We start from the raw sequence: 24,259 nt of genomic DNA, 5'->3' as shown, positions 1-24,259 counted from the left end.
TCAATGGTTTCTGCAGAGTCCAGTCAGCAGACATCCCACAATGATGTCTGCCAACACCATCCTGCTAAATATATTGAAATAAAACAACCCAGATAAAGCAGTGCATATTATTTGTCCTGAGAGTAATATTACAATTTTTATTCGTGTAATTATTTTAATCAACTGTTCATGTTGTGACTTTTCTTCCCTCCCCTGGACCTAATCATTAAACAATATTTTAAATGACATTTTTAAATATAAATTATTAGAATTCAGTACTAGTGTCAAGTCAGAAGTCTGGATGCTTTACAACCTTTTCTATATAATTTTACAATAGTTGCAGTGTAGACTCCTGAGGGAAGGAACTCAATAAAAAGAGCCACCTAGAAATGTGCATGTTGACATTCTTTACACACTCAAGTTAATGGCAAAAGTACACAATTTCCTGCAGGAAAGGACAGCAGAGTCAGTGCCAGTGTCAAATTCCCAGTGTTAATTAGGAAAAAAACATCTGCACTTATTTGGAAATAGAAGTATTCAAACTTAATTATGGAAATTTATTTAAAATTAGACTTTTTGAATATTTTACCATGTTTTGCTCTATCAAAGAACTGCTAGTAGAATGCCAGAGAAGAAAGGGGATATAACTGGTTGTTTTTTGCAATCTAGCATCATCAGCAAAATTGTTAGGCATGTTTTCCGAGGTGTTATGAGTTGCCAAGACATGGCTCCAAAGCTACAATGTTAAAATTCACCTTTAAAACCTCCCCCATGCTCTGCAAATTTTGCTAAAAATATTAAAGTTCACAGAAGCATACATTTTAGCCTTTTTGATCTACATACTGTGATTCTGAATGGCATGAAAAATTTAAGCCATTAAAAGGTATATTTTTGTTGAATATTCCTTGCATTTTCAAATTTTATATCTGAGACATGGATTAGAAGCGTAAGGTTGAAAAGTTAGTGTCTTCTGTTTCCTCAATCCATAAAGTAACTAAACCAATGCATTTTGGGAAATTTTTTCTACATACACCTTCCTATCACAAGCACCCTAAGCCTGACTTTTAAACACTGGGAAAATTAAAGAAAAGCCTCTGAATATTTGTAACCACAGGAAAAGAATTGAAAAGTTCATGTGACAGCACCAATAGTCTAATCCTGCAGGAGCCACTGTTATATTTGAAATTTCCTATGCATCCAGGTTAAAGGATCCTACTCACAGACCTTGAGCTTCTCCAGAAATATCTGCCACTCCAGTTAGCTGAGCATACTAAATGAGCAGGTCAAGGGGAGTCACTCAAGAATTTAAAACCTCTGGGAGCACTGCCCTTCCTTGTGTCAGATTCAGTCTTGCTGTGGCAATTCAGTGCTTTACAAAAGGGTGAAAATATATCAAAAGACTATCAATACATCAAGAATTAAAAAAACTAAACCAAATAAACAAATAAAAAACCCACCAAATATGCCCTTGCATGTTACCAACAGAAGCCCTGAATTGCTGTATTAGTAGAATAGAAGTATGGTACGAACATGATGAACATACAGCAATCCTCCTTTTCAATTCTACTTAGAAATATCAAATATTTACACACCAAATCTCATATTGAAACCTTGATTTATTACTTGAAAATCATACTAAGCTGCCATATGATTTCTTCCATTCATTTACCAAACAACATTTTAAAACACTATAAATCCCTTTCCACTATTATCTGACTTGCTGAGTCCAAAGTCCAATCTTTCCCCTTGAAAGATTGAGAAATGTCATCTCTTTCTAAATTACTGGAAATAGAGAATGGAAGGGAGAAGGGACCCAATAAATATGTGCAAATGTATATTGGGTGTACATCTGTGGCACTGAATTTAAAAGCAGCCCTTGTCAAAAAAGAAATATGAGTAATATTTTGGGTGGCAGTATTGCCATAGAAATCTGTATTCAATAGTTTGATTGAAAACTTTCAAGGTAAACATCACCAATAGCTTTTTCTTCCATGAAAATATTTGTGAAGGCAGTAGAGCTGGAAAAAATGTAGGGAACATCTCTGCTCATTTTTCTCTAAAAGCTGATGCTTGTATTCTATAAATACAATTCTGATTTCACTATTGCATGAAAAGGCAATATTGTAGTAAATTTGATCGTTGTGAGGTTTTGCTGTAGTTACATATGTTTGTCAGAACACATGGTTAAAATTACATTACTAAATTGGGGTAGTTGGTTTATGTAAGTTTGTAGTTTTTAAATAATTGTATTGTTTTATAGGGTTTTTCTTCTCTTGCGCAGTAGCTATCCTAATGCGTTTTCTGCTCTCTGTGGAAAATGTAGCTCTAACTCTCCAGCCAAGTGTTCCTCATGTTGTGTGTACCAGAATATTTGTGAGTTAAGTGACAGAATTGAATGGTGTGACTTCTTACCTCATGATAACATGAGTCAAGAATGTAGTGATGTAGGGCAAAAGCAGGTTCTGCTTATAAATCAGTGGTAGCTTTGATAGCTCAGGTGGGTTTACAGATGAGCAGGTTGTACCTCTCCATCCATATCACTGTGTTTATTGTTCTCATAATCAAATTTGATCTTTATTTGGGATCATTGCTATCCAGTATTTTGCCTATAATGCCTTATTTGATGGACTTCAATGTCTATCAAAATTATATAGGAAGCTGCTTTTTATGATTACCAATCAGATCAATTCAGTGCAATCTAGTTGACATGACTTATAAAAATGCATCCTGACAAAGCTCTCTTCTCTTTCCTGAAGACTGACACTGCCATAATTCTGTACATATTTTCAGCATTTTCCAGTTATGAGCACCTGTCTTCATTCTAAAATGGATATTTGAAAGATCTTTGACAATAAATGAACTTTTTGAGTGCAGTTTCCCCATACTATGTGAAGATCTATGCATGTGTGCATGTCTGGTAAGGAAGCTTTCAGTTTTTACAAAGCTCTGAGTGACTGTGAATCACAGAAGCCTTCACTGTCTTCGTGGTTTAAGTGGAAGTACTTCAATTAATTCTAAGGTAAACTTAATTTTCCAAAAGATGTTAACTTCTCTTTAAATATAAGGTAAGTTGACTCTTTTGGAAGGTTCATATGTCTGTTCTCTGGATAACTGGAGGCAAAGTCATTTAAACATTATGATCTGATCATTCTAAACTGGATACCAGGTCAAGAAATTTCTGACTTTCTGTTCCTATAAGTGCTATCAATTATTGCCTTTCTCTGCTCTTGTTGTCTTAAAGAAACGCCTCTGGTAACATTTCTTCACTGCGCTAGAGAGTGTTAAGCTTGGATTTCAGTGTTAAACTAAGGGTTGGTGTTTAACAGATTTCTTTCTGGAGATGCATTTTGCTCAGATGTACTGCACAATCAAACTTAGAGAATCACCATCTTTTAATGATTTCTGTACACACAATTGAATGATTCTAGCAATATCCTGCTTTATCTCACTTTGTCTCTCCTCTTTACTGCTGTCATGCATGTATGTGAAGTCAAATGGAATGCATGTATTCCCACAGGTGTCTCCCAGATTAGACCTGGACTTAATTTGGTTCCTTTCTTTTGTGAATATTCCAGTGAGCATCAAAATTTACCAAAATATTTCTGCTTACTGAATATGCCCCACACATTCTTACTGAAAAATCACAGCTTTGAGAGTGTTGACTTCTGCAGCTTGCCAGCATGGAAATTAAATATACCACATGTGGACATACAGAAATAGGACCTGGCTATGACTGATACTGTATAGAAGCACATTGATTTCTGGTGGTGAGAAAATGAAGAGTGAAATGCAAATAATGTGTTTCTGTGTGTAGCAGCATTATATGGTTGTTGTCATTTCACACCTGATCTCTGACTACAATAAGAGAAAGCTTCTTTTTATTTCTCGGGAATACAGGAAATGTATTATATTTCCAGTTTTTCACTTGCATTTCAAATTCTCCTTACAAAATAAGTAAAAAGGCAAAATAGAGGCAAGAAAAAATTTAGAATTCAGGTTATGTGATCTCAAAGAGCCTAGAAGTTACATGTGTAGTCATTTGCCACCTGTCTGGGTAATTTATCTAAGTATTGTTTGAGTCATTATGTTCAAGGCTAGTTTTCAATCATACGTGCTACAAGGACTTCACTACTTAGCACATTCTCAACACAGAAAAAAATTTGCTGATAATAAAGTTAGATAGGATGTAGCAACAGGTCTCCTCTGCTCTGTTGCCTTTCTATTTAAAGCAAGGTATTGTACTTTCAAGATAATGCTACCAACAAGATAAGATAGATATTTTGAGAGAATAATTCTTTTTTATTGAACTTCTCTATACATGCACTGACATGATTTCTTTAAAAGGAATTATGGACCTAAACTACAAATATAAAAAAATATAAAACCCCTTATTTATTTTTTTTTTAACTGACATCTATAATTTTTAGGCACATGTAACCCTGTATGAAGTCAGCAATGTAGTTCAGATTATCTAAGTATCTTTATTAGTTTACCAAGAGGAGCTAAGTGACATTTTTGTTTCCCCTTTTGCTTGTTTGGTTGCATATACTTTCTGTTCTGGTCACTTTAGACACAAAATTCAGAAGGCTGGTCTTTCACTTTTAGCAAATTCAGATAATCCAAGCCATAATCAGAGAAAATCCTTGTGATTATCTATCTCTTTTCTAAACCAAGTGAATCTTTAAGTGTTATTTCACTAAATACAAAATTATGAATTAGATGGGTGTGCACAGTCAGTGAACAAGTAGCAATACTTAATATCCTTGCAAAACTCCTGGTTTCCTCTCAGCTGTATTTTGTTTTAGTATAAGAGCTTTCTGAAATGTTTTGGTTCCTCCTCTCTTCCGCAGACATTAATTTGCTGGCTTATCCAATTCCAGCATCCCCATAATAACCTTTATGGTTTTTTTTCTTTATCTCCTCTGCAAAACCTCCTTTTGTTCCAAATCACAACAAAATCACCCTGGTGTAACACAGTATAACTCTCCTGTAACTCCTGTGCCCTACTTTTTAGCAGAGTTCATCTAGAGTCAAATCCCTCATCTTTTTCAGAGCTTCCCCAAAATTCCTATATTTCATAGACAAGAGCAAAAAATATAATCTACAGTTCTTGCATCTCCTGCTTCAATTTCCACAAAGATCTACCAAAGCAATACTGTGAGGTGTCACTCTAACAACCAGCAAGAGACACAATAGGAAGGGAATGGACAATAGGGCAATTGACATTATAATCGATTTTCCTGTTCTTTCCCAGGAAACAATAAAGAGTGTTTGTACATAAATAACTGGAACTTAATGCCATACATCCACCTCTGGGCTTTCTGCATAGTTAAACACATCTGTTTCAATAATTTGTATTGTTGGAAAGAAGCTATCAGTAGCTATAGGGAAAAAGAGAATACCCAAAAGAGTTCAAATGCAAGAAGGAAACAACACACCAGGCAGAAGCAGAGATTGGCTACGCAAGAGGAATATAGATTCTTTGTCCATTGTTCAGAGCTGAAACTGGGAAAGCCAAAGCACAGCTGGAGTTGAAGCTCCAAAGGTATAGAGAAGGATCTAGTCTTTTCTTGGAGGAACATGATAAGAAAATAAAAGGTAACAGACACTGATTAAATACAAGGACACATTTATCAGCTATGGAGTGATCTAATATACATACAGTTTGTCCACAGAAGTTCTGAGATCTCCATCCTCACAGACAGTGAACTGGACACATCCCTAAGCAACCTGCACTAATTTGGTGTTTCCTGAAGAGTAGTTTGAATCACCTAAAATGAAATTGGTTTGTAATTTTATAATTTTATTTTCATAAATTACTGTAATTTTGGTCTTTATTTTCATGTTCTCTGAGGTCTCACTGAAGAAGCCAGTGTCCATAACAATGGAAGGTAACTGCCTAATGCCTGCTAAAGACTTTAGTTGAACTCCAAGTGAAAATAAATATTTTCAATTTCATACATAATAACTTCTATGATTATTTTGAATATTTAAGAGTATAAATATTGCATTAATAGTTATACTCTTAAAACAAGAGCTTTAGGATTATAAATATTAATGTAATATTTATACAATACAAAACTCCCCAACAAAATCTTAAAAAGTTTTGATTTCTTTTATACTTGGGTAGCTGTAATATTCTTTGCATATCTTTCCTTGATTCACTGCTTCAGTCATTTTGGTAGGAGTCATTCAGCATTACCGTAGGAGGAAATCCATTGTGGAGGAAGTATATCAATAACATTATTTTCCCTGAGTACTTTAAAGTGTATATTTCCAAGAAAAGAAAAGAAAAAAGAATCTTTCTTTCAAGAAAATAACATAATTCCTTTGCATGTCAGTCAATCAATATCATGCATCCTGAAGAACTTTCAAGAGAAGATTTAATAAGGCTAGGGCAATTTATCACAGTTAAGTCCTGTAAGTTGCTATTCAAAAAAACTCTCATTGACTTTATGTTGAGTCACTTCTCCATGAGGCTTTGCTGCTATGCCTGCTGTGCTTTTGAACAGTCAGCCATGGTGTTTAAGAAATCTCCTTTGTGTCACTGGGCTTGATATTTCTCCTGGGAAGAAAAAAGAAGGATTATTTTGTGGTTTAAGCTTGATGTTTCATTCAATTTCTTTGAAAACAAATTGCCTGATGGTTTTTTCATCATTATTAAAAAAGACAAGAGATTGAAGTTAAATTAATTTTTGTATTATACAATCCACAAATTCTGTACTGTATACATTCCTTGTTTTGAGTGAGCAGACTTGTAATAGAGTAAAGATTGCATGAGCTGAGAAAAAAGAAATGCACCGTAACTCAACAGCTGGAAATTTTTCATTAATTTTCTAATTGTACAAGATTAAAGATCAGTTTCTAATTTTCCCCTTTTTTATTTTTTTTCTTTTTTTATTTTTTTTTTCCTTGAGAGAGAGAGAGAAATAGCAATTTAGAAAAAAATAGTTAAAGAAAATGTGACAGAATGTTAGTTCTTTCCAACATTCAAGTCCTAGGGGTAAGAGAGAAATAAACTCTTGTTTCTTTACATAGCAAATTGTTCCCACTCCTAAAAGCTTTAAAGGATTATGGAGATAACAGAAAATTAATTTTATTGCTATTATTTTGTCCAGAGTTCATTCTGATTAATTTTATGGATTTCTTCCTAATATTAAGTTGAATATGCACTACTCTGTGAGTGGTTTCCATCTACAATACATTTAAGAGTTGATAACTTTTCACTTGAAATAGTTACAAATTATGTGCTACAGATAAATCAGTTCAAATTCAGAAAGGAAACGATGTGTGTTTTTACATTGTAGGGTTTCTCTGATATTTTTCTTCACATTTGGAAAGACACAGTTTACTGTCTTTCAATCAAATTCTAATTCTAATCTAATTCTATATTTGCATTTCTAAATAGGAGTAAGAAAGCTAAACATTTTTAGCTAATAATGAACACCTGAAAAGGAAACAAACAAGAAAAGCCAAAAACCAAAATTAAAAAAAATACACCAAAAACCAACACAAAAAAGACACAATCCCTCCCCCCAAAAAGACCCCAAAACAAAAAACTCAGATATAAAGTTCTCTTCTACCATTGAGTTAAACCCTTTATTAAGTTAAACCAACCAGTCTGCCCAAATGTGCCTGTAATTTAAACAGTTTATAAATATCTCATAATACAAGCAAATGGCATAGCTAGTCTATTAAAAAGAGCAGTGACTAACAAACACTACTAATTGCTGTGTTTACATTTTAAGTGTCAGAATGATCATGCAATTTTCTCTCTTTGCCTTTCTTTCCTCTTGTCTTCATCTAATACATATTAAAAAATGCCACTGATAAGGAAAAAAACATTTTCGCACTTTTGATTAATGTCTTTACAGTTATTATAAGTCTTTAAAGCTATTATTAACTGAAAATGTAGAAGAGCAAAAACTTGTTAATCAATTCTGTAGTTTGTAATGCTAAGATTTTAAATTTAATTGCTATATCTATTGTACAAGATTCTAATAAGCATAAGGATAGCCTTTACATTTAATTAGGTGACATTTTATAGGAGTTTCATTAAGCACCATGTAACTTAATGTACTTACTTGCTCAAATTATATAATTTTATGTGGATATGTGTACAAAAATATGATTAATCAAGGAAAATCTAAGCTTAGCCCAAAAAGACTGAAAATTATTATGATAACTTAAAATATTCCCTTTTTTTAAAGTTTTTTTCAGTTTTCCCCTTAAGAATCAACAGTGTTCAATGCCACTTGGTATATTTAATGGACATCCTTAGTTTTGACTTATAGAGACCATCTATGGGGTGATATACCAAAGAGATTAATATGAAAGTACATAAATAGAATATAAATTGATTGATATTCTTAATGTAGCTTTGGAGTCTGACAAATTAAATTTAAGTCTGTAAATTAAAGCGCTGTAAGATACTGTTAGCAGAAATGTCAGAGTAGACATTTAAGATGCAGTGAATATCAGAATTCACTTCAAATCTGATCGCTTTTCCAGTCATCAGAATTTATTAACAACCAAGCTCCAAGCAATTCTTTGGAGTCAAAAGATTATTGTATTCTCTTGGTAAATCTCTGGAGAGGTTGGTACTGTCTGTAGTTATGGCTGACACTGGATAATAGGAGCTCAGTGAGAAAACTAGGAATACTGGAAAATGTTCAGTAGACGGCCTGAAACCAGAAATAGTGGCTAAGGTACCTAAACCAAATCTCAATTCTAAACTGGTGCAGTTCACCTCAAAGTGGCATACTGTGGTCAGACAAACTGTAGCTCAAAGGATTTGTCTTGGGTGGTTACCTACTTATCACTAAATGCTTTTATTTTAACACCTTCGCTAACTGTACTGAAATAATAATTGTTGATTAAAAAATAAATCTCTTAAATACAAGTAAATCATGTTAATATGTTAGCTGAATTGGTTCAATGCCTTCTATACCACTACTTTCATTTGAAGTAAATCCATGTTAGTGATATTGTACTACTACTTTGCAGTACATAAAAATACCAAATAAGTTCATGTAGCAGCAACAAATAAGATTACACAATTAATGCCAAGTGTGCAATACTCACGCTCTACAGCTCTTAAAGGCACTAAATAGGGATAGAGTATTTTATGCTGCTTCTATGTCCCTGACTATAATTATCTCTGGCAATATCTAGATTTTTTTTCTTCATCAGGTATTTTTGGCATAAGTAAGTAAGAGTAACTTTGGAAAATTTAGTGTACATTTATTTTCTTTATTATACAATAGAAAGCCAATGATAGATGTATCATATAAGTAATGTAATGTACAAATTTCTTAATTTAATAATTATGTCTTTCTGTATTTTCTACAATATCCTTTAAAATGGTATGGAAATTGCAGTAAAATGTTAGATTGACTTAAATTAGCCAAGACTGGTAATAGTGATCATTCTTACTTCTTCTCTACAAGTCAGTAAATGATAATTGAAACTGGCTGCCATTACTCTTATTTGCACGTTCTTTGAAGAATTATCTAAAAAGGAATATCAGGAATATCTTCTGAGTTTAGTCTAAAACAGACCTCTTGCTGCTTTCATATTTTAGGTTTTCAGCAATGCATGCACATTTTCATTAATGGATACTGGCATATAAAGGTAATAAAACCTTCATCTTAAAACAACAGAATAAATTTTTATTGTTTTTAATTTTTCAGATTATATAAAAAATGTTTTATTAATTTATTTAAATGTTACTCTGCTTCCTTAGAAACATTTAATGTTTCTAAGGAAACAGAGCTGGCTTTGTACTGAGAGCATAAAGCTGTGCTTAAATGCCTCATAGTAAGTGAACTATTTCAAACAATATGGGCTGTTTTCCATTTGTCTCCCATTTAATGGTGTTATTTATATTAACTTTATTACTATCTCAGTGTCTTCATTTATTTTCTTCATTGCCATTTCTAAGTAAGGATTAAATATTTGTCAAATTTTCTCTTTGAAGTTAGTTCTTTGTCTTTTTATTCTGCTTTTCCTGAGAACCCTTCATTTATTCTTTAGTGGCTGACTACTGTCAAACTCCATTGATGCAGGCAGGAATTAGAGTGATTTTTGGAGAAAAATTAAAAAAAATCACAAAGGAAGTAGAACAGTGAGCCAAAATAAAGCTGGAAAATTATTTGTGCATTGAGTAGATAATACCTAATCTATTTCTGTTGTGATTTGAATAGGTATCAATTTTAACACCTATGTGCATTTTTGACACTATTTTACCTAATTCTTTACCTTTATGCCCCCCATTTTTAGATGCTACCATAATGTGATAGTAATATTTTGTCTTTCTTTTTTCTCAGTAGACAAGAATGTTTTGTGTTAGCTCTCAAATATCTGGGCAAATGTTTGCTTTCATCCAACCTACAGAAAACCAGGAAAACTTCAGAAACAATCATAAAGAGAGAGAAGTCATAAAATTTCTCACAGTCATGGAGCTGGGAGAGATAGGCTTATCTTCTCCATCTCTAAAATCATTAAAACTAGTCTCATGCAATAATTATATTTGTTCTCATCCACCACTGAGTGCTGGTTCATCTTATATTTTGGTAACTGTTGTTATATGCTTGTGTTTCTAAGGCCTATGGCTCTGAGAGAAGAAAAGTCTGCAGCAGATATCTTCAAATATCATAACTGGTTTGCAACAGGTCTTTTTCCATTAAATATTTTTATGTAAGAACTCTAATAGGTGTTTTCTTTTCTGAATCTAGAAGTATTCTGGATTATCAGAAAATATTTCTTTTCATGTCAGTATTATTTGAACTACTGTATGAAGTTTTCCCACTTAAACTAACAGCAATTTCAGATGTCTTGGGGTATTTATTAAGGCTGAAATAATTTTTCATGAACTAAAATCATGCCTGTGTTCTGCTAAATTATTTAAATTTTCTCCCAGTAACAATAAAGCACATGGATATTTTAACATGTAGTCCAGTTTCTATGTGATCTGGGAACAGATCTGTGCTTGGGTACAATCTTCCAGACAATCTTTTTATTTGAAAATGACATGATTTACATATTTTGCAGGAAACAGCTTTGAAAATAGGAGAGCTACCATATTTATAACTACCTAAGGTTAATAATAAAAGAGTTCCTTTGGCACAGAAAAATAAAGGAAAAGGAAAGAGATATCAAACTTGAAGGTGAGATGTACTTCAGTGCCCACTGCAGTTCATTTCCAACTGAAGTGGTTCCATTACCATGCAACCTGTGTTACAAGCCTGCTATTTTCCAACAGTATTTGGAAGTCCCAAACATATCTGAATATGAATTCTGTGGCAAACCATTTGGAAAATTGTCTCAAAACACTTTTTTTTGAGAAGTCCACTGATGTTTGCACTAAGGTCCACAGCAATCTGAGAGAAGCACAGAATCAACAAAGCTGGTAAAAGAGACAGTTAAAATGTATTCTTACCCTTCATTGTTACTGTCAGCAATTTTCCTGTTTGCTACCAAAGACAATATGCCTGGCTTTTGTTTATGCTTTTGTCAGTGCTTTCAAAATTCTATTCCTTTATTTTTTTCTGGGCTGTCATCCTAGGCATTTAATATCTTGTAAAATAGTATTTCTGCAAGTTGGGTTGTGGTTTGAAGATAGTCTGTTCACAGCTGGCTGCTCAGCTGTTATCATCTGAGTATCTTATGGACTTTTTCTTATCTTCCTGTTTTTTTCTTCAATGACTACTTATAAGCAGTACTGCTATAATTACATGTTCAGATAACCTCTTATTTCTCTGCATGACCTATATCCACAGCTTGGTCACATAACCCTAGAATTTCTCTGGCACACAAATAAAGGAAGTCTGTAGTGCTGTACTGGTATTCTTCATACCTGAAGTAGAGAGGTATTAGAAGCTTCTTTTTAAAAATCTGTATCGAGAACCTGCAAGGAAATACAGCTGGGAGTTAAGGAATGAAAAATGTCAATACTTCTCCAGATCTGGCCCCAATTAATAAGCATAAAACTGGTGATAAAATATTCTTAGAGAAGGAAGTATTGCTGAAGAGCAGGTTTCCAAGGGAGACAAAAAATCAGGAACCACACCACTGGTAGAAAGTGCTGCCAATTCTTGTGAGATCGAGTTAAATTTTTTATCATACTACAAATGACATGTACAGAGAAGATTCTGGGAAGTCCACCAGAGACTTCATTAATGCTAGCTTGTTTTTACCAAGGGGCTCATGTGTGCCCCAGGAGTGCTAGAAGCACATCATCTTCTTGTTCTAAACTCTAGCTTTAGTAAACTCTGTTTTTGTCTCTGTATAGTCATATTTGGGTTTCTTAGGTTAGTAGTTTAGATTTTTTGGGTTAGAGTGCATTGCCTTATTGTCAACCTCTGTATTTCCATAAACAAAACAATGAGGGCAAAGATTAATTTATTAGAAAATTAGCTATTTAAGAAGTTGGTGACTTTCTAACACACAGAGACAAATTGTAGTTCCTATTCTCGTTTGTCTTCCTACATTCCACCAAGCTGAAAGATGCTAAAGTCATGTTTATTTTCATCTTTATTTTCATGATTATATGATTCTATGATTATCACAGCAGTTCTTACAGTTGCTAAATGTGGGATCCAAATGTCATTGCAAACTCCATCCTTAGTCCTTATATTCCCTAATACAGAAAGACAACTACAGTTTAAAAAAAATCTTTATAGAAATTGAAAAAAAAAATGTTCTATTTTAATTCATGCTGTTCATCCTGTCTGCAATTTGTGTGGTTTATTTCCTGCTCTTGGAGTAGGACTCTTCTAGTTTTCCAGAGTTACTGCCTGTATTACACTTGACACTTAAAGCTCCATTCTGATCTGACTGAAACAAGGATAACATACAGTGAATCTGGATTGGTAGGTGGATCAAGCTTTTCTTTCAGTGTCTTTTCCTATTTATTACACATATGAAACATCAGCTATATCTTCAATCTAAGTACATTGTTAGGCACTGAGTTTGGGGGTTGTTCTGTGGATCAGAATAACATCTTTTAACTCTGTTTGATTTATATAGAAAATTTTATTACTTGACCCTTCAATGAGACTGTGCTGCTATTTATCCTGACAGATAAAGAGCTTTGTTTCCTATCCCTCATTCTACATAGCAGGAGTCCTGGGCATGTACTTGAAAACCCTACCAATAAAAATCATGGTCAGACTTGAAATCAATCAATTTTTTATTGATTATCCTCCAGCTACCCATGCAACTAGTTGAAGATAATATGGATTACTGGTTAGATATCGAAGATACTAGTTGCTATTTTTTAAATTAAGTGTATTTATTATATTAAAGAAGTAAAATATCAACTACCATCTGTATATAGTCATTGGCCCATCATTAACTTACAAATAATATAAAAGGGGGAAAAAAACCAACCATACGCCATAAAGAAAAACTGCCTTCTTGTTACAGTAGAACTTGCATTACATTTCAAAGAAAATCTGAGTGCTTAATACAGGGGTACAAAATAACCTCTGATTGTACATCCAGAATCTAGTATGGCATTTCATTCTTAGATCAAATCTCAGAAACAACTATCGCATCAGGTGTTATGACTATATATACATTCCTCTGTTATTATAACATGAACATGAATGTATTCTTCCTTCAACTTCTTTTTTTAGAATGCCTTTGGTAGAACCTTACTCAGATGATTCAAAAAGAGACATAATAGATCTTGACACTGGAAAAGAAATATGTTTTTTAACACTATAGGTGTTTTAATGCATTTGTTATAGTTTATTTAATTTGTTTATTTAATTATATTGAAGTGACTTAACAAAAGAAATTGCATTAAATTCTAGCTTTTCTGATTTTTCTTGAAAGTTTGAACTAAAATCAGGAGCTGTATCTAGAATTTGGCTGTTCTGAGTTTAGTACATCAGAATGAAGTCCTGGAAACAATTTTTCTTGAACACTGGAAAATTCAGATATAATCCATGTCTGACCTTTGCAGTATAATCCCTCCCTTTGTGGTCTTTAAATATGAAAAATAAAATGGAAATGTACAGATTCTTTACACCAGAAATTACAGGATAATGGAGTCTACCTGACTAAGACTTGTGTTTGTAAGCATAAGCATGAACACTGTTTTGGACTGTGCATTTTTAAAATGTACATAGTTTCTTGTCAACAAGAAGATCAATGAAGTGCTGTCCAAATTGTTCATCCATTACTTAGCCTTCCTAGTGTCAGCATTACTGTCAGATTTAGTTAGAGAACTTCATTTATTTAAAATTTCATTCACTGTGGGAAGATGAGGAAGTGAATCATGTCTCAATAATGGGAATCTGGAAGGGGAAGGCATTTTCATGTGTATTGAGTTAAAACCACAAGGTACTAGGTCATTTTGAGGTTTGCATTTAAGGCAGAAGCTTTGCCCCAAATGATTCTGACCAGAATAATCTTAAATGTCCAGGTCTCACCAAAATTAATGCACATTAGATTGTATACCTGGTAGTTCAAAAACAACGTGGGTAAGGCTTATCTAGTAGCTTTTATTCTTTTTTATGAGAAACATATGGTTGAAAAAACCCATTCTTCCCTTCCCTGTGGGATGGGAATTATTTTCTGAAATTATCTCTTAGCATAACTACCTGTTAGAGCATAGCATGACTGAAATGCTTTGACACCCAGTCAGCCCCACAGATTTATTATGAAATGTGCTGTAGTAGTGCATAAAACTCCTGCATCTTCCAGTTTCTTACATGACTAGAAACAGCAAAGGGAATAGCTGTTTCTAGTCAATAAACAGGCAAACAAAGGCATTTACATGGGAAAATTATAGTCTTCATCCATTGATAGATACAGAAAAATTCAGAATTCTAAGCTGATTAACACTCAGGGTACACCACTCTCTTGGATAATAGAGAGAATCTTGATTTATGTAGTTAGGTGAGGAGCAGCTGCCACTTCCAGCCACTCCATCCCACAACTCCCTCCTGCTCTAGCCAGTAAACCCAAAGACATGGGGACTCCACCGAGGCTGAGGGACCCAGCTGCCACTCTTCTGTGCACAGGTTCAACCAGTAGCAAACTGCAGAATGTGTCAGAGAGCAATAATAGCTGTGCACTACTACAGTGCACACTTGGGATGCAGTGAAGCTGAGAATCTCGCATTGAAATACCTCTGGGGTTAGTTCTGGAATGGTCTCAAATTGTTGAATCTAATAATACATTTTTCACTTAGATATTTGGTTCATACTCTTTTTGATGTGAACAGTGAATTGTTGCTCTCAGTTTTGATCTTGTTTTTCAATTAGTGTTTGTAGGATGGTGGATAACCTTTCATTATAATCAGATGTATCTGTATAATTTCCCTGGCTTTGCAGGGTTTACCCAAGTATCACTGTTTACCCCGGTGATGATAACCTTGAATTTAATATTTAAACCAAAGGAATGGTGGAGGTGCTCTGAACCCAGAGGTGATATGCAGGTTTCCAGCCCTGCTCTGGTACTGCACCAAAGATCTAAATGAAAATATGCTTTGTGTTATTTTGGGGATTCTTACCTGGGAGAGGTTCTAGGCTTCAGTGACAGTTCAAAAACACACAATTACACTGAAAGAGTAAGCTGTTTAAATATAACTGGGGAAAGAGCCTGGTAGGAACATGCAAATATTGTGTTTGTATCCACCAAACAACACAGAACCAGCTTGCACTTTTTTCTTTCTCTTCTGTTGTCTGTAAAGCTTCACATAAATCCCTTTAATCAGTCTCTAGAAAGAACAACTTAAAGAAAGAAGGAGGCAGGTTTCTGAAAGCCCTGTTCTCTTTTCATCAGATAAGTCACTAGCCAATGCCCTGCTGGAAAGACAATATAGATCATGTCACTACAGCTTGATTTTTATGCCTGTCCACAATAACAATTCCTACAGTCCATGATTAGCACTTTTTCTCTGGTTGGTTGGTTGGTTGGTTGGTGGTTGGGGTTTTTTTTGGGGGGTAGCATTTGAGCTGATGAGGGTATTATGCACTAGTTAGGATTTGAGGGATTCCCAAGGAGCTTTTCCTTTTCCATCAAATATGTGTTAGTGTGATGTTGTTATGCATGAGTCTCATAGCAGTTTGTGGCTTCCTGTAATAGTGTCATAATTCTAGTCCAGAGCTGATACAACCTGAGCACAGCTTCTTGAGATACCTGTCAGAACTAACTTTTAACATTGGCCCAGCTTAATTACTATAGCACTCCTGATTAATTCTGTGCCACCACCAGTGAACTCTGCAGTGAATGCTTACTAAAGTGAGTCAGGGAAATTTAGAAGCTACCAAAAGCAAATTTAGCTCATGGGTGGGATCACTTTGGAAAATTTTAAAAAGTATTCACAATGCTATGAAATCTCTGGCAAAGCCTTTTAGTTAAAATGTATCTTAATTAGATTTTGGCAAAGACTTCTGTGTAACTAGTTGTGGGGTTTTTTATTATAGGTGCTGTATTAGGCATCATCTGGCCTCAAGCACCTGTTGCTTGTTTTTTCTACTTGTTGCCCTCTTTTTCAGCCAGTTCAACTATTTATGTGGCATGTGAAAAACTGTATCCAGGAACATCACTTTTTTCTGTCACTGTTTGAATAATGTCTGTTTGATAATCTTCTATTCTCCTGTCTCCAAAAATGCTATTGAAGAGGCCATAAGGCATTGGAGATTGGCAAAGTGGATAGAAAAGTGGGAGAAGGAATGGGAGCTGTAAAATCTGTCTTAGCCACTACAGCAAATGTGTATGCCATTTTACCCTTGTCAGAAAAGTACTGCATGGCTGGCCATCTACCTAGCTGAAATCTTCAACACCTTTATGAATTTTTGAGGATTTTTACCTTCTTTGCCTTCTTTTCTTTTTTCTTTTCAATAAACTCTCCTCCCTCTTCCTTCCTGCTCCCATCTTAAATGAATTGTCTTTTTCTTATAAACCTTTCATTGCTGAAGGTTTATAAGTAGTGAATTAGTATCTCCATCCACTGTCTTATCAAGGACATTTTTTCTCAAGGGCATTCAATCAAACAATGGCATACAAACATGTTCTGTCTCCCTGCCTTTGCAAGACACTAAGTCATTCTCATCTTTTGTAAACCGCCTTCAAACACAAGAAAATGAATGTATTCAGAGTAAAAATGAAAATACTACAGAATGTCCTCAGATTCCTCAGAAGCGATCAAGCATGTTAGTTTTGGGACTATTTTCAAGTTTGCGTAAAGATTCCAGCACAAGTGTGAAGTATTCTTTATCCATGAACAAAAAGACAAAGTGACAAAGACTGGAAACCTAGCTCCAGAGAAGGCTGAACTGGACATTCACTTCATGGCTGCATTTGTAGTCAGAAAAATCAGAGAAATTAGAATGGGAGTTCTAAAATATAGCAAGGAGATAAATCCTTTTCCTACTTCAAGAATATTTGTATGAGAAAGAAGGAATGAGAAGCAGCAGCAGAGAATACTGGAGGAAAAGGTAGCAGAAAACTTCCATCCTTTAGACAAAAATCATCAGTTGTACTGTATAAATTCTTTCAGGTAGTAGACAATTACCTAAATCAATAACATTGCAATGTAAATTAATAACTTTATAATATTTCCTTACCACATTGCCTTTGTTCTACCCTCATCTAGGAAAACCTATGTTTCTTTTCCTTTGAAAATATCCTGGCTTAAGTCATAATAGATGAGGTTAATAATGCTCTTTCTTTTGCTTCTCTGCAGGGTTTCCTGTACAGATGAATGACTCAGATCACTCCCTATTTGAGCATTCTTTCCAAGGATGCATGCAGAGCATTCATGTGGATGATCAGCTGGTGGATTTGCATGCAGTGGAGCAAGGAGAGCTGGGAAGCTTTGCCAATGTCACCATTGACATGTGTGCCATTATTGACAGGTAAGTTGTGGAGAGATGACCCATACTCTGATACACTGACACGTCCTTCATATTCTGAAAATATACAGTGATCCAGAAGAGGTGGTCCTGACACTGCCAGTGATCATCTCAAGGCTAATGGGAACCAATGCTTAGGTGGTTGGATGGAGATGATGCCTTTAAATTGTAGACTGTGTAGGGTGCAGTAGAAAGCTACTCTCAAATCTCTCCACCCACCAGCAGAGGAGGAGGTGAAAAGTTCCTGTAAGTGAGGCTCAGGCTATGTGTCAATAAGGCAGCTGCCTTGAATAGAGAAAAACTCCTCACACATTTTGTCTGTTTCTCAGACGATTGTTAGGAGACCTTTTTGCAACTAGAAGTTGTGTCTCCTGGCTTCAGCCCCTTGTGGCTTCTCTGTGTTCCTCAGAGAAGTAAAGCAGGTCTGCATGCTTGCACATCAGTGAATGTAATAAATGCTCAAACTTAATTAAAGTAGTGCTTACAGGATTTGGTTTTTTTTCCAGTCTGAGAAGAGTAATTGAGAATTAGGGCAGCCTTTTGCTTAGGCACTACCTTTTCAACCACTTACCTGTATTCATTTTTGTTGCTTATGATTAATGGTTTCTTTGTTGGTAAAAAAAAAAATACCAGGAAAGACAGAAAGAACAAGTAGCCCAACTCTTGAATGCAGGCAGCTTGGCTTATCATGAAAATTACCTTACATCAAAGCCATTGCAAGCCTGCTGCAAAGCTGAAAATGGCTTTTTCAAATAGTGCTCTGAAAGAAGCAAGGACTACTAGATCAGAGAACCATGGAATAATTCAGGTAATAGCCAACTACTGGTGCTCATGGCGCCCTCTAAAAGCAGGGCCAATTTCAAAGCTCCATCAAGTTTCTCAGGACCAGTTGAGCTTTGTATATCTCCAAGGATAGATATTCTACTGGCTCCATGATTTTGGATAGCAACAACAAATATATGCATAGTTGTAATAAAGAAATGCATTCTTTTAATTTCCTACTTTATTTTAAGAGCCTCTCAGACATAGATGCTACTGTGAAAAAACCAAAATATAGCATACTGCTTTGGTCTTGCAAAATGCCTTCTCTTCCTGAAATGTAGACATCCATTTGCACTAAATGAGTTGTGGTAGGTTGACCATGGCCAGCAGCCAAACTCTGCCCCTAAGTTTAGCTCTCTCCCTTGTCCTGAGAGATGGGGAGAAAAACACAAGAAAGGCAAAAATACTTGTGGATTAAGAAGACAATTTAATAAGAAAAGAAAAAGCTGCACATGAAAACAAAGAAAAAAGATAAATTTGCTCACTGCTTTGCATTGGCAAGCAAATGTCCAGCTGCTCCTTGGAAAGCAGAGCCTCACCTCAGCACATGTAGTGATTGTTTTGGAAGAGAAACTCCATAACACTAAACATACTCCTTCCCTCTTCCATCCCCTGAGGTTTTATTGCTGGGCACGCTGTTGTGCCATATTGAATTTCCCATGGGAAAATGCATCCAAAGTCCCTGCTTCCAAATGCTCATTTTGGCTCAGCTACCCCAGCTATGTCCTTGGGCAGCCTCTTACCCACCCCCTTCTCCTGGCCTTTAAGGGGAAGGGTGTGCAGGGAAGCTGTCCAGCAGCCAGAAGAGTGATCTGGAACAGCTTTGGTTTTATTTTTTATGGTTTTAGCTACAGCTGGGGAGCACAACACCTATGGACTGCTGGGAAAAAGGTTAATTTAGTGACTCCATCCCAGCCAGACCCAGTATACCACTGCAGTAATCTCAGGGTTACAGGACATGCTTTGGGCTGTACCAGAGAGTTGCTCTGGCATGTCAGGCCACTTTATACTGATTCTCCTCATGGAACTGTTGAAGGTTGAAGTCATAAGGAAACGAACATATGACAAGTTGGTTTTGTAGGGGAGAAGTTTGTTCTGTCTCCTCACACATATCTGAAATTAAAAAGGATTTCTGTGGTCAGTATTTGTCATATTGACTTGGTTTTGTTTTTAATATTTAGTTTTGGAAATGCAAACTGACTTGAAAGAAAGGACATGAAGATACAGCTAATTAAGTCTCTGCTTTTCCTCCAGTGGATAAATTTAAGCTTATGCAACAATTTGTATTGATCTCAATGATTGAACCCATTTATGCCAGTTTCTATTAGAAAAAAATCCAATATTAGAGCAAAGTTAATCAGAATTAGGGTTTTGAAATATATTACAATGTAATTACAAGTAACTTACAGTGTAAGTTAATTAGTATCAAAGCTTTATGATACACTTATGAAATACAAGACTTAAGGTTTCCTTTATGTTGAGCAGCTAATTTGAAAGTTGAGTTCTTGTAGAAGTTACTATTTAGAAGCTATTTCTTTTTATTACACATTATATACATCCAAATATTTCATATAATGCCATGTGCCACATGAAAGTTATATATAGTGGTGTTTTATGATTTGAAAATATTATGCTTTCTATATTTTTGTGTATTATATATTAAGCTTATTACATATCTATAAACACCTATATTCATAATGGAGTTTGGCAGAAATAACAGTGTTTTATCTATGCTTACGTATATATGTATTTATATTTTCTTTATATAAGAGAATATATTCACAGTCTGCTTCTCTCTTCTACCACCTTGAGGGCTGATATCATGCTCATAAAAGCTAAAAGTGTATGGCTTACATTTATGCTTTTTAAGCACAGGAAGATTGTGTTGCAAGCAGAGTAGCAGTTGTATAGTCCCAGGAAATTAGAATAATATCCAAAGAAGTTTCTTAGGGTTGGCTTTGATTTTTTCAATGATTGAGATGTAATCAAGTTTGTTGTTTTCCCTTTAAATTTTATTTCTCGTTGGTTTGCACTTTAGAACAAATCCTTTGGCTGAGAAGTAACAATGCCAAGCTTTAGATCTGACTGGATTTTCATGGCTCTCTTATTAACATCTGCAGATAAGAGTTTACAAGCACTTCTACAATATGACATTATATAGAACATTTTTATGCAGCTTTCTTTTAAGGAATGCCAGTACCATGTGTGCTATATATCAACTCAATTTCTCTTCCTTTGAAAGGGGAAGATACCGGTGGCTTGTCATAGTGTGATCCTCCTGCTTTTTTAAACTAGTTTGGATCTGAATCATAAAGGCTTTAGTCATTATCATCACCAACATGAAAATTTCTTTCATAGCCACACTTCAGTAAAGAACCCCACTGGGCAAAAAGATAAGCTGTCACATTGAATTATTCTTACTGCAGGCTTCTGCCATTTGGTTCAGGGGACAAAAGGTGAAGTTGGAAATGGTGGCACTTTTCATCATTGGGCAGAGTGGTTAGTAAGGAGGGGAGAGTTTTCTCAGTGAGAAAATAACAAAAGTTACTGAGGGTTTGTTGAGTTTTTAGGCTGCACCTACCTGAGGGTAACTGCTTCCAAAGTCCCAGGTTCTGCTGAGCTAAACTATGGCCTGGTATGGAAAAGGTTTCTGCATTTTATTTCCAGCAGTTTTGAAAAATGTGAGAAGACTAGTGATGTTAGAGTATTACACTTGTACTTGGGAAATACAAGTGTTGAACCAGTGTATTTTTATTTTGTCTTCCTCTCCTCACATGAGCATTTTTTTATTGCACAGATTGCAAGCTGAGATGTAATTACAGGGGAATACCAAAGCTAAGGAACCTTCTCTTTTTACCAGTAGTTAAATAGTATAAATGCATATAATTTCATGCAGGTATGTATAATTATAGGCAGTTAAAATGCTACTCAGAAAAAAAAAATCATCCCTATTTCTGACTCTTAATTACCTATAATTACATTAGCAATGGAAGTTGCATTGTTGTCACAGTGATCCACATGTTTCATTGCACAGGTCCCTTTTCACTTCCTTTACTTAACATTAACAACCTAATGTGTTATAGTCCAGGTGGTACTGTTGTACTTTCAGATTTAAGCACAGGACACTGAACAAGAATTATTACCCACAACTAAGTTATCCCGGCAGTCTTGAAGAATTTCAAAGCTTTCCTGTCTTTACTATAGCTAGAATAAGGGATTTTAATCACAAAATCACAATGATGGAATACTAAACTGATTTCAAAATACAGTGTCAAATAACTGATTTCAAAATACAGTGTCAAATCTGCCATTGGAAATTATGCTGCATGTAAGCCAATTTTGATGAAAATTTCTGTGTTACATGTGAAAAAATGGAGGGGAAAATTAAAACTTTTCATGTGGCTTTTTCTGGTGTTTTATGAATGAGTAAACAGTGTGATTCTCTCTGTAACACAATGAGATGAATTAGATACCAGTTTCTGAGAATAATTTCACATTAAAGAATAATTTAAGTAATCAGATAGGTGCAGCAGAACATTTCTGGGTGATTATTACTTACCTGCTGTGGGGATACACTCTGTATGACAGCTTTAATCCCATACAGCCACATTCTGTCAACTGATTTTTTGATTGCTAATCAAAGTTTGAAATAATTCATCCAAATAACAGAACACAGCAAGCATATTGGTACAAAAATATGGCCACACTGTAACTGGCAGCAAGACAAAATTTCTTTGGAGTTAAAAATCGTCATGTCAAATAGTATTAAAGTTCTTAATTTCTGGATTTATACACAGGCTTAGGATCCTGCCCTTCCTTCCTGCCCTTTCCCTCTCTCTGCCAGTTCAGTGGTCAGACAGACAGACAGACATCATCCAGCAGTGCTCTGCATGAGGAACAGATGACACAACAATGTCCTGACTGGAAGCAAAATCTGCTTTGCAGTTCAGTTTTTCCAACTCAAATTCACAAAAAGGAAGTTATGTAGGACTGGGAAGGGCTGAAACTATCCCATGGCTTCAGCCTGCGGATATTCCTGACCATAATAATCTAACTCAGTCCAGAAAGGTGACTTTGTAGGCAGAGATTATGCCTCAGATGACAATGATTTTAATACTGTTTACTATGTCCATTATATCCATTATGTACCAGAGTACACAGTGACAACTGCCATGTTATTAACACAGATTAGTAGATAGCTAGGAGGTCAAAAATTCTACAGAGCTAACCACAAAATAGGAATAGTTGAATTATCTTTCTTTTTGAAGTCTCTCTTAGTTTTTTGCAATATTTTTTGCTATGAAAAGATCTCCACTCTCAAAAAAAGGGATTGGGGAACATTGTAAAAATCAGTGAAAAGAAAGCATGAGAAGTATTAAAAATTGAATAAACTGGAATTTTCCATGTGTTAACAAACCATGTCCCTTGCACACAACTGGAAATATTTTAATAACTTTTAAAATTTAACAGTCTATGCAGTACTTTTCTATCATCAAGAACTTGGCTGGACCTTCCTGTCCAGCCGTCATTAGTTAGAATGGGACTCCCCAAGACAACAACAGAAAGACAGAATAAGATTGTGATTAGATCATGGAGGTGTCAAAAAAAAAAATGCCCTTTTAAATACTGTAATAGAGTAATCAGTAATTCTTTAAACAAGTTGGAATGGTTTGAAATGCAGATTGTTTGAATGCTATTTTATTGCCTTTGCCATGTTTTTGTTTTTTTCACTTTATCCTATATTCTAAAAGTTACAATAGTCAGTAACATCCTTATAAGACTCTTTCAAGTAACTGTGTAGGTTGTACATCATTTTGTAGCTGGATGCCTGAACATTTTGAAATCTCAGAAAATCCTCAGTTGTTCTTTGTCTTGTATTTAGTCCTATTTAAGCTCAGCACAGAGAGGAAAAAAAGATCTTTCATTTTAACTCTAATGAATACTAATATCTTTGTTTATTATTATTCTTTAAAAATGTAAGCTACTGAAATAATTTTCTTGTGAAAGTTGATTATTTGTTCATGAAAAACACTTGCTCGTGCAACAGCAAGAGCTAACTCAGTAAATATTTAGGCATACTTCAGAGGAGGAGGAGTATGTAATGCAGAGCTCTGCATAAGTTGACAGGTAATAGAGGTAGTCTCTGAGCTGCAAGATTATTTTTCTCCGTGGCCTGAAGGAAAGGTAACAGCACGGGGTTTGTTCTTGGGAGCAAAGTGGCAGAGAACGCGTCATTGTCACCCAGCAGCTGTGCCGAGTGCATGGTCACCAAGGGCAGGGACAGCATTCTGGGCCCCCTGGCACAGGGACGGCCTTGGGGCCAGCATCCCGAAGGTTCTCCTTTGAAGATGTTGGGAGGAGGATGAGGCTGTTGCAAGTGGGATTGGGAATGGAGCACACCATCACCCGTGTGGCACAGTGCCACCATCCTGCAACACCGCAGTCACAGTGCCCTGGAACAGGATAAAAGAGAACACCCTCCCATCTCCCACTGCTGTAGTTGGCCTGAAATCAGCTGGAATACATCAGAGAGAAGTTCCTGAGGAGCTGGTAGAATCACTTGAAGCTGAGGGAGGGGAACTGGA

The 24,259-nt window shown here is 35.3% G+C and overlaps 1 protein-coding gene across 2 annotated transcripts in view; it reads left to right on the top strand.

Moving 5' to 3' along the window:
- CNTNAP2 (contactin associated protein 2) overlaps positions 1 to 24,259 on the top strand; it is a 1,032,231-nt gene that overhangs the window by 607,005 nt on the left and 400,967 nt on the right. For both annotated transcript variants that reach the window (XM_036397720.1, XM_036397728.1), the window contains exon 10: positions 17,684 to 17,855. In XM_036397720.1, the coding sequence (XP_036253613.1) occupies positions 17,684 to 17,855 (172 nt within the window). The remainder of the gene's footprint in view (positions 1 to 17,683; positions 17,856 to 24,259) is intronic.

The sequence above is a fragment of the Molothrus ater genome, chromosome 1 (assembly GCF_012460135.2).
Source record: "Molothrus ater isolate BHLD 08-10-18 breed brown headed cowbird chromosome 1, BPBGC_Mater_1.1, whole genome shotgun sequence".
Lineage (NCBI taxonomy): Eukaryota > Metazoa > Chordata > Aves > Passeriformes > Icteridae > Molothrus > Molothrus ater.
This window is presented reverse-complemented; position numbering and strand designations above follow the sequence as displayed.